At 39.4% G+C, this 11,560-nt stretch overlaps 1 protein-coding gene across 3 annotated transcripts in view; it reads left to right on the plus strand.

Moving 5' to 3' along the window:
• Positions 1-2,582, plus strand: part of LOC124255807 (death-associated protein kinase 1-like) — a 149,178-nt gene extending 146,596 nt beyond the window's left edge. For all 3 annotated transcript variants that reach the window (XM_046689740.1, XM_046689739.1, XM_046689741.1), the window contains one exon: positions 138-2,582. In XM_046689740.1, coding sequence (XP_046545696.1) covers positions 138-1,373 — 1,236 coding nt within the window. In that variant the 3' untranslated portion in view covers positions 1,374-2,582. The remainder of the gene's footprint in view (positions 1-137) is intronic.
• The last annotated feature ends 8,978 nt before the right edge of the window (positions 2,583-11,560 follow it).

Raw genomic sequence — 11,560 nt, forward strand, 5'->3', positions numbered from 1 at the left:
TTAAGTTAAACTTTAAGATTTTGAAAGATTGTTATTAGATCCTTCAAGAACATTTCATTCTAATTTTTCTGGTATAGGTAAGAACATCATTAGTTACTTTGTGATCTGTTGTGCTCAATCCTGTTTGTTTTTTCTAGGTGATCTACCTTGAGAGTGAGTTTGTGCAAGATCTTGTGGTGTTCAACCCGCAGTGGTTGTGTTCAGATGTGATCGGTCATCTCATCTCCCATGACAAGATAGTACAGTCCCGCATCACCGGCTGTTTCTCAGTTGATGAATTCCAGCTAATGTATGCTGACTCAGATGCGCTTGACCTCTTGCAAGTCCTTGAGGCCTTGGAACTTTGTACACCCTGTGATAATGATGGTGATATTGAATATGAGTTCCCATGTCTGAATTTTGTGGAGACACTCAATGGATTGTGGCAGAGAGACACAAAACGCTATGCAAAAGGAGTTTATGGAGGTGTTCGCCTCCACACTAGCTTCCAGTATGGTGCTCAGCTTAAGTATCTGTTCCCAAGGATACAGGTGTATCTCCGGAGGAACATCGCTCAGGATACAGATGACCCATCCAATGATACTGACTTGTACCAGTGGCATCACGGGACCAAGTACTGCTGTGGGGACCTAGAAGGGATGATAGATATGGACCGCCATGAACAGTTCCTTGAGATCAAGGTGAGAGGTTCTCCCGACGCACGGTCTTCCTTGTTCTATTTCCTTGAGGACCTGGTCAATATTGTGGAGCAAGTCATTGACAATGTATGTCCTGGGCTTTGTGTGGAGAGGTATACCCTGAGTCCAAGTCAGCTGAAAGAACACAATAAGATAATCAGGAGCTACTCACCAACAGAGATTCTGAGGATGCAGATGGACAACAGGCACTCCATGGTTCTGTCAGGGGAAGTTTATGAAGACTTTGTGGACATCGTTTGTATGGGTTCAGAGGAAATCATGGCCAGTATATGCACAGGCATGGATCTTGACATTTCACATCTATCAATCCACACACGTAGACTTCTTAGCTATCTGCTTGATCCTCCTGAGCATATGGGTCGAGATTGGTGTTTGTTGGCTGTGACTTTAGGTCTGAGCGATTCCCTTCCTGTGTTGGATAAGGAGGCAAATCAGCAGATGAGTCAGACAGATCGGGTCCTCGAGGAGTGGTCCAAACATCATAGTGCCGCTGTCAGATTATTAGTATCCAAGCTGAAAGAACTGAACCGCTTGGACTGTGTTGAAGCTATTCTGCGGACAACCACTCCGTTCCGTGTGCCCAACTACGAGGACCAGAGTACAGAAGAGAGTGCCAGTGCCCTTCAGCACACAGCCAATGCCTCCACTAACACACTCTCCAACTTGTCTCGGTAGCCATGTGTTGCCTTCTCAGTAGGAAATATCACCTTCAGATGCCACAAACTGAACAGTGTGTGTGAAAGGGGAGACAATTAGTGAATAGAAATTACCTCCCCTTGAATGAAATCTTCAACTACTGCTTTTCATTGCTCAATGGTGCATGTTATTTGAGTCCCATGGATCGGATGGAGTAGGAATCTTCTGGATTACATATATGGTGAAGAGTTTAGTCTTGTAGGACTTGAGTTGAAAGCAAGAATTGAAATGGTCAATTTTGCTCTCACTGTTCAACGGGATTCCTCCAAGTTCCTGCTTGAACACCTACACCGGCTTATTCTGTGATCTTCAAACCTCAAGAAGGAGACTTGTGCATACTACTGTGTCATCTGAGAATATTCCTCAAGAGATTCTGTGTGCAGTGTTCAGAATCTCAAAGTGTTAAACAATGATTATTGAAGAAACAGACAATCAGTCTGTATTATCCAGTGCTGAACTTAGACATTGGACTATTTGCAATGTGCAATGCTTTTGTCAGACTACAACTGTCAGTACGACAAGCAACAGATCGAATGACAAAATGCATTTCTTTTCTTGATATTATTCTAACCATGCACTTTGTAAAGCTGTTTCTATGATTATGATATATGTTAGCCTAACAACCATCATATTAGTTGATGAACTGAAATGAGATGGTGCCTATCTTCATCCAAACTGTTCTACATGCAAGCTGATCAGGGCTTTCACAGACATATGGATAACATGCAAGAAATGTGCATGTGTGACACATTGATAACATTCATGTTTAGCATTTCTCATTTACTTGACCACATCAGTGCCATCAGTTTCCAAAACCACAGCATTATGCCAAAACTGCTGGAGACTAGCCCAGGAAATATGTCATTCAGGTTCCTTAGCTAGATGCTTTGCCAGATAGGACAATGTAGGCAGATGAGCTTGGTAGACTAGACATCTGATGATGAAGCAGAGGCGTCTGAAATACCATTGTGGCACTTGTCTGTGCACTTGTTCCTGTGCTTCTCATCTTCCTGTAAATATCTGACTCCCATCATTGTAAATGTCCCGATTATTGACAAGCTGTACTGCTGGTACACGATTGAGTACGAGTTGATATTTCTATCAGTATGATGTATGTTCAACAAACTGCCTGTATATGTATTTCATTAGCATGTGTTGCGTACAAATGAAATCCTTTCTACCCAACCCCCAAAGCACCAGGGTTGCTTCCATGATGTTTTTGGCAAACCTCCCAGCCTTAATACTGATTGAAGCACCCTGCTATAACCCTATAGTAATTACTTTCTGTGCTGAAGCTGGTACAAAACAAACATGACATCATACAGTATGTTTGAAAGAATTAACACTATGTCCCGGTGTAAGGTGCAGTGGAGCATGGAGCTGTGTGGCAGCCATCTTGGACACATCCAGTATTTGATCAGCCTCTATGTTTTCTCCAAATACAAATCTCTTCTTCTTTAGTCCCAGTTCTGACATATCCAAGGTACACTGTACGTACACCCCCCTGTGCCTGTAAATACTTCCATATTATGGCTATAAACATGGGAAAGCAGGGTAATGAAGGAGTTTGTACAGCAGGGTATGATAATATATAGCCTGTGGATCCTGAAATTGTATCTGTTTCTTTGGTCGACCCGTAAGGCACTGGACGAGGAATGCATATATTTAGTATGTAGGACTGGTGACAACTCTTTTTGAGCTTATGACTGTTTGAGCATGTATTGACCAAGCCTGCAGATACTTACTGCTATAGTGTATGCACAGACTGACAAAATACATAACCATGTAAGCTATTTCTTTCTGGACCCGGGTGGGAATATTTAGAGTGGAATGAGTAGTGCAAGAGACATAATACTCTGCCTCATCCAACATGTTACCTCAGTGTGTGGGAGAACATAGACAGCCCTACATGAGCTGGTGATCTTAGGTTATACATAGTTATCAAGTTCTGGGCAAATTATGGGAACAGGTGCCAAAATGTTGGTGAGCAGGGACGATATGGAGACATGCTGATGTTGTATATGACATGCATGCGACAGTATGTGATGTACATGACAATGGAGGATGCAGTGTTTGATCAGTGAAACTGACGCCGCAAGTTTGGTAGCAATTGTTTATTTGCACAGAAGTCCAAGAAAGGTTTAGAAAGCTTTTGTTGTTTATTGCCTGTCTCATGACAAGGAGCAGTGTGTGGTCAGCTGCCAGTGGTAAATCAGAAGCAGTACCACTCAGTTGTTTCCTTCGATTCTAATAATGGTAGGGGCAGGTGGTAGGTAAGGGCAGGAGTAACAGATAGTTACATTTTCCTTAATATAAATAGTATTTGAATGATAGCTATAACAAATTTCAAAGCCAGATTTGCTTTCGTTTACGAAAGTTAGGAATTGACATACTTTGGTAGAGTGAGGTGGGGTTGTTAGGTCTTTTTGTATTCCCTGTATTCAGTCATGAAATATTGCCAGCCTTTTGATAAGTAAAACGTACCTTGTAGAAATTCAGACTTTCATACATTTCTATTTGCCAAGACAATTTCTGTTTAACGTCTCATAACTACCATCAAGACTCTAAACATATATGTGCATTTCACTGTAAACACACAATTCCTGCTGTCTCTGTCATACACACCAGTGAACATCATAATTCACCATCTTTTCTCTGCCATAGTCTCTTTCCTTGTATACATTACTCTCTCTGGAGATACTGAAATGAGTTTGATTATCAGTTTACCTTCTGTCATGTCAACTTGCAAGTCCCAACGTATTCCTGATCCAGACAACAGTATTCTGACTCTATGAAGAAGGCTTACCATCATCATCATTAGTGTTTCTTTGACTACGTGTGTCCTCACAGGTGTATGTGATGACAGGTAAACTGGGACTGTTTTGAAATGTCTGTTGCATGAACTACTGACACTTCGATATATATACGTCATTCACACACTGTGTATTACAGCTGATATAGCATGCATTCCATCAAACTTATCCTGTCATTAACTTTAGCAGGTTATACTGCACTCAGCAGACAAATGGCAAGACCGAAATATTAATTTACCTGTAAGAAAATGGCATGTTTACCATAATAATTCCTTAGAATATTAACCTAGAACTGTTGGTTTGGTATTCTTGATTGGTATTCTGTGAATTATTGCAGGCATGATGATTTTGATCGCGATGTGTAGATCCCAGTCAGTCATTTCTCTCTATGTACCTATCAAGCAGAACTATGGTTCAGTCTGGGGTGTATGAGAAAACCGCAGGCAGAACTATGGTTCAGTCTGGCGTGTATGAGAAAACAGGGCAGGCAGAACTATGGTTAAGTCTGGTGTGTATGAGAAAACAGGGCAGGCAGAACTGTGGTTAAGTCTGGTGTGTATGAGAAAACAGGGCAGGCAGAACTATGGTTAAGTCTGGTGTGTATGAGAAAACAGGGCAGGCAGAACTATGGTTCAGTCTGGTGTGTATGAGAAAACAGGGCAGGCAGAACTATGGTTCAGTCTGGCGTGTATGAGAAAACAGGGCAGGCAGAACTGTGGTTCAGTCTGGCGTGTGTGAGAAAACAGCAGGCAGAACTGTGGTTCAGTCTGGCGTGTATGAGAAAACAGCAGGTAGAACTATGGTTAAGTCTGGCATGTATGAGCAAACAGCAGGCAGAACTATGGTTCAGTCTGGCATGTATGAGAAAACAGCAGGTAGAACTATGGTTCAGTCTGGCGTGTATGAGAATACAGCAGGCAGAACTATGGTTCAGTCTGGCATGTATGAGAAAACAGGGCAGGCAGAACTGTGGTTCAGTCTGGCGTGTATGAGAAAACAGCAGGTAGAACTATGGTTCAGTCTGGTGTGTATGAGAAAACAGGGAAGGCAGAAATATCCACTTGTATAAGTAGCATGCTGGTCCTTTACCTTGTGAGTTCATATCAAACTAAACATTTGTTTAAACCCCAGCTGTGATGCTTCATATCCTGTGACTTATTCTCACAATCTAACTCTTCCAGTAGCTAGGTGTCTTCTAATCTGTTTTCTGCTCATCCATGTTTTTCCAATGTAACCCATGGACCACTTATACCATTTTATTTAAACCTCCCTCTTGGACCAAACTGATGGATTTATTCCATTTTTGATATTATTTACTTGCCTAATTTCATATCCTCCTCAATGCCTCTTTAAAACCAAAGTTTTTTGGCATTTGACAGTGTGTCATTGTTACACTGGAAGTGTTGTAATCTGATGTTGTTACTCTCCGTCTTGTATTGACGGTCTGTTTTAAATGCTTAAATTCCTAATGTATGGATGTTACCTGTATCTGTCTGTGCCACCAGCTGACACATTAAATTGATCTATTTGTTCAAGGTTGTAATTCCTTTTGGTATGTTCCTCCTAATGCATGATGTTTTCATCTACTTGCTGTTCATGTTCTACATATTGTAACTGACAGTGACCCAACTGTAACCAGACTATTCACAAACCTTAACTTTCTTTGTTTAGTTGTCCGAACTCGGATCATTTGTTTAAATGAATCATGACCAGATGTTTGTTTTTGCGACAAACACTTATTTAAGAGTATTGGATGGCAAGGAAGTATGACAATGTCATGTATTTAAAAGAAATATTAAATGAAAATGTGAAAAAAATCTGTTTCTTTCCAGCAATTTCTAAATTTGAAATGTGTGGTTGGAACTCTTCATTCCTTGTGCTGGGTTTTGAGGATGTGTTGAGAGTGATAGAAGTAGGTGAAGCACAATGTGTTGGAGTGTAGCCCTGTGATCCATGTGGGCTAGTTGCTCAGTCTGTATTGATCAGTTTTATCAGTGTCTTCCATTGAGACACATCTGATGTGTCAGGAATGTTCTAACGTTGCTTCATCTCAGTGATTTAGCACCTGTAGCTGGTAGAAAAGCAACCATGGTCAATTACAAACCTTGAATATCGTTTTTTGAAGAAAATTTCCTATACTCTATGAAATGATGCTTAAATTTTTGGAGTTTACATTATTTGTAAATATATGTTCAAAGAAGTTAAATCATGTTCAGTGAAGTCATGAATCAAAAGACTTGTGATTTATGGTTGTTTACAGTTACTTTATGATGTGAATGCTTAAAGTGTTGACAGAGTTGCCAACCTGTGACCAGTATGTCTGTATAGGATCTATGACATTATTCCCCACACTCTGTCCTTCGTGCACTGTTATTGTGATAGTTTATATGAAACATAGGCCAAAAGGCTGTGGAACAAACACTTCAAGCTGGCCCAACAAAACTCTATTTACCTGCAGTGTTCATTCAAGCATTTCTAAAAAGTGAGCCCATGGCCCACCAGCCCTCAGTTATGTGGGTCAATTAGAAAATATTTTGGGTCATGTCAAATGTCAAACTTTTTAGCCATAAAATACCAGTTACTAGTATGAGTTCACTTGCTATTTTAAACTTACAATCCAGGTGAGGTCAACAAGAGAAACCAAAGACGTCTTTGAGTTTTGCTTGAGTTGCCAAGTGAAAGCAAACTCATGATGCCTTTCAGATATACATTTGTGGATGTGCCGACACGACCCGCCCATACCTGTACAGTGCGCCATGTTAAATATTAGTGTTCAAATGGTGCAAGGGCACGGTCTAGAATGAACACTGCACCTATCACCTTAAGACTCTTTTGGACAAATACTAAAAGTCTTCATTGGCTCTTTAGGGTAAATGGTATCGTATATGGCATCCATGTTAAATTCAAATTAGATCCAGACTATTAGACCGTTTTGTTGTGTTTGTTCTTCATGTCTTGAGCTGGGCATGTTTGTATCTGTTAATGACAGGCATAGAGTGGAGCACAGCAGGTTATGAGTTCACATTGATACTCTCATATGTTACTATGGACATCTTGCCACTAATTTGGAACCAACCCAACCAATACTAGACACTAACACACTAATGGAAAGAGCTGGTTGCTGGTACCCAACAGTGACCCTCCCTGGTGGTTGGGGTGTATGTTGTCTTGTGTGTGATGAAACTGCTGATCACCATTCTACCATCAGGTAAATGTCCAAAGTAACTAAATGATTACTGAAGCTTCCGCAAGCCTGCCTTATGTATTACAGCTTTGTAAGTCAAATGCAACTCAATATTTTTGCTGCACTGCATTGTACATTTATTTTGGGCTATCAATTTGTACAGCATAAACCTGTATGCATATTTAATTGTATATATTTATTTATTTTTAAGAATAAAACCAACCTTTTACAAGTAACTGTTTCTTTTTCTGTTTTGTATTCCACTGCTGGAGTGATAGGTTCCTGCACTGAAAGCAGAGTACTAGGTACTAGGGCTGCAACGATTTGGTTTGATTCATTGAAAATCGAATCTGACACCTTAGTTTATTCGATTTTCAATAACCATTACATTATTTCCACACAGCGAGAACATAATTTTGACTCCAACTAGAGTAGTTTCGAGCACTAAGATAAGGCGAAACATGATTGGTTGACGCTGGGCTAATTATCCAATGAGAATTTTGTTAGTAGACATTGCCAAGTTGACGATTTCACACTATAAGGCTGACTCAAGTCGAATGTTTGAGATCATTTCAGTGTATACAGTTGATAAGATATGGGTACCTGTATGTAGCGGTGTATACAGTGGATAGCCTATGGGTATCTGTAGTGGTGTATACAGTGGATAGCCTATGGGTGCCTGTATGTAGTAGTGAATACAGTAGATACCATATGGGTACCTGTATGTAGCGGTGTATACAGTGGATAGCCTATGGGTATCTGTAGTGGTGTATACAGTGGATAGCCTATGGGTGCCTGTATGTAGTAGTGGATAACATATGGGTACCTGTATGTAGTGGTGTATACAGTGGATAGCCTATGGGTGCCTGTATGTAGTGGTGTATACAGTAGATAACATATGGGTATCTGTATGTAGTGGTGAATACATTGGGTTACATATGGGTGCCTGTATGTAGTGGTGTATACAGTGGATAACATATAGATACCTGTATGTAGTGATCGATGTATACAGTGGATAACATATAGATACCTGTATGTAGTGGTGTATACAGTGGATAACATATAGATACCTGTATGTAGTGGTGTATACAGTGGATAGCCTATGGGTACCTATATGTAGTGGTGTATACAGTGGATAACATATAGATACCTGTATGTAGTGGTGTATACAGTGGATAACATATAGATACCTGTATGTAGTGATCGATGTATACAGTGGATAACATATAGATACCTGTATGTAGTGGTGTATACAGTGGATAACATATAGATACCTGTATGTAGTGATCGATGTATACAGTGGATAACATATAGATACCTGTATGTAGTGGATGTATACAGTGGATAAATATAGATATACCTGTATGTAGTGGTGTATACAGTGGATAACATATAGATACCTGTATGTAGTGGTGTATACAGTGGATAGCCTATGGGTACCTGTATGTAGTGGTGTATACAGTGGATAACATATAGATACCTGTATGTAGTGGTGTATACAGTGGATAACATATAGATACCTGTATGTAGTGGTGTATACAGTGGATAACATATAGATACCTGTATGTAGTGGTGTATACAGTGGATAGCCTATGGGTACCTGTATGTAGTGGTGTATACAGTGGATAGCCTATGGGTACCTGTATGTAGTGGTGTATACAGTGGATAGCCTATGGGTACCTGTATGTAGTGGTGTATACAGTGGATAACATATAGATACCTGTATGTAGTGGTGTATACAGTGGATAACATATAGATACCTGTATGTAGTGGTGTATACAGTGGATAGCCTATGGGTACCTGTATGTAGTGGTGTATACAGTGGATAACATATAGATACCTGTATGTAGTGGTGTATACAGTGGATAACATATAGATACCTGTATGTAGTGGTGTATACAGTAAATAATATATAGATACCTGTATGTAGTGGTGTATACAGTGGATAACATATAGATACCTGTATGTAGTGGTGTATACAGTGGATAACATATAGATACCTGTATGTAGTGGTGTATACAGTGGATAACATATAGATACCTGTATGTAGTGGTGTATACAGTGGATAACATATATGATACCTGTATGTAGTGGTGGTGTATACAGTGGATAACATATAGATACCTGTATGTAGTGGTGTATACAGTGGATAACATATAGATACCTGTATGTAGTGGTGTATACAGTGGATAACATATAGATACCTGTATGTAGTGGTGTATACAGTGGATAACATATATAGATACCTGTATGTAGTGGTGTATACAGTGGATAACATATAGATACCTGTATGTAGTGGTGTATACAGTGGATAACATATGGGTGCCTGTATGTAGTGGTGTATACAGTGGATAACATATAGATACCTGTATGTAGTGGTGTATACAGTGGATAACATATAGATACCTGTATGTAGTGGTGTATACAGTGGATAACATATAGATACCTGTATGTAGTATGTAGTGGATAACATATAGGTGTGTAAACAGTGGATAACATATAGATGGATAACCTGTACCTGTATGTAGTGGTGTATACAGTGGATAACATATAGATACCTGTATGTAGTGGTGTATACAGTGGATAACATATAGATACCTGTATGTAGTGGTGTATACAGTGGATAACATATAGATACCTGTATGTAGTGGTGTATACAGTGGATGAACATATAGATACCTGTATGTATGTAGTGGTGTATACAGTGGATAACATATAGATACCTGTATGTAGTGGTGTATACAGTGGATAACATATAGATACCTGTATGTAGTGGTGTATACAGTGGATAACATATAGATACCTGTATGTAGTGGTGTATACAGTGGATAACATATAGATACCTGTATGTAGTGGTGTATACAGTGGATAACATATAGATACCTGTATGTAGTGGTGTATACAGTGGATAACATATAGATACCTGTATGTAGTGGTGTATACAGTGGATAACATATAGATACCTGTATGTAGTGGTGTATACAGTGGATAACATATAGATACCTGTATGTAGTGGTGTATACAGTGGATAGCCTATGGGTACCTGTATGTAGTGGTGTATACAGTGGATAACATATAGATACCTGTATGTAGTGGTGTATACAGTGGATAACATATAGATACCTGTATGTAGTGGTGTATACAGTGGATAACATATAGATACCTGTATGTAGTGGTGTATACAGTAGATAACATATAGATACCTGTATGTAGTGATGTATACAGTAGATAGCCTGTATGTAGTGATCGATGTATACAGTGGATAACATGGGTACCTGTATGTGGTAGTGTATTCTGTAGATTGCCTTTGAGCACATATAATTAGTTAACACAGTTGGTAGCCTATGGGTTCCTGCATGTAGAAAGTGTTACAGTTCATAGGATGTGGGTCCCGTAGGTACTGCATGGCTTACAAGGCTGATAGCCCATGGTTTGCTGAACCTCACACAATCAACAGAAGTCTGTAGGTAGTAGTTTATGCAGCGAAACCACTGGTTGTGTGTTTGCAAGACGTTCAACAAATGTGTTTACGGATCCATAGAAAACACAGGACTGGAAAAAACGCAGTTTTATCAAAGGAAACAATAATATTACGAACTGATAATTGTTTATGTCCGTAAATGTGTTGAATACAAATTATGCCCTTACCTTTCACCTGCAGGGTAAAACCTGAATTTTGAATTCCTGGTAATAAAAGTTCCATACCCACAAACCCTTTCACTGTCGGAAACCCCCAGGAGATCATAAAGAGAAGTGTGTTTTATGTATCTTCAGAAAGAAGCAAGGTGTAGCACATTATTCATTCTTTGCTTTAATCAGCAACCCAATGGCAATCTGGAGCAATGCTGCCGTCATATTTGTTTTGCTGCTTTAATGTTATTGTTCAATGAATACAAACGGCAAAACAATCGCAATGTAGCTAATTTAAATGCTTCTACCTTTTTTCGTGTACGGGCAGTTTTCGTATGTTAATTTGATACCCTGTACAATATTTTAAATCAACCAATTAAAACCGAAGCCTCGCTGATTGCATGTGCAACATGCATACTGTTATTCTGTTTGCAGCATCATTGTACCTACGTACATCAACAAAACGTTTAACCATTCATGTAACAGCACCAGAGCATTTTATATTTGAATTAACTCAAAAGCTAAAATATATGTATTTT

The sequence above is a fragment of the Haliotis rubra genome, unplaced genomic scaffold, assembly GCF_003918875.1.
Source record: "Haliotis rubra isolate DU_JTF1 unplaced genomic scaffold, ASM391887v1 Scf61, whole genome shotgun sequence".
NCBI lineage: Eukaryota > Metazoa > Mollusca > Gastropoda > Lepetellida > Haliotidae > Haliotis > Haliotis rubra.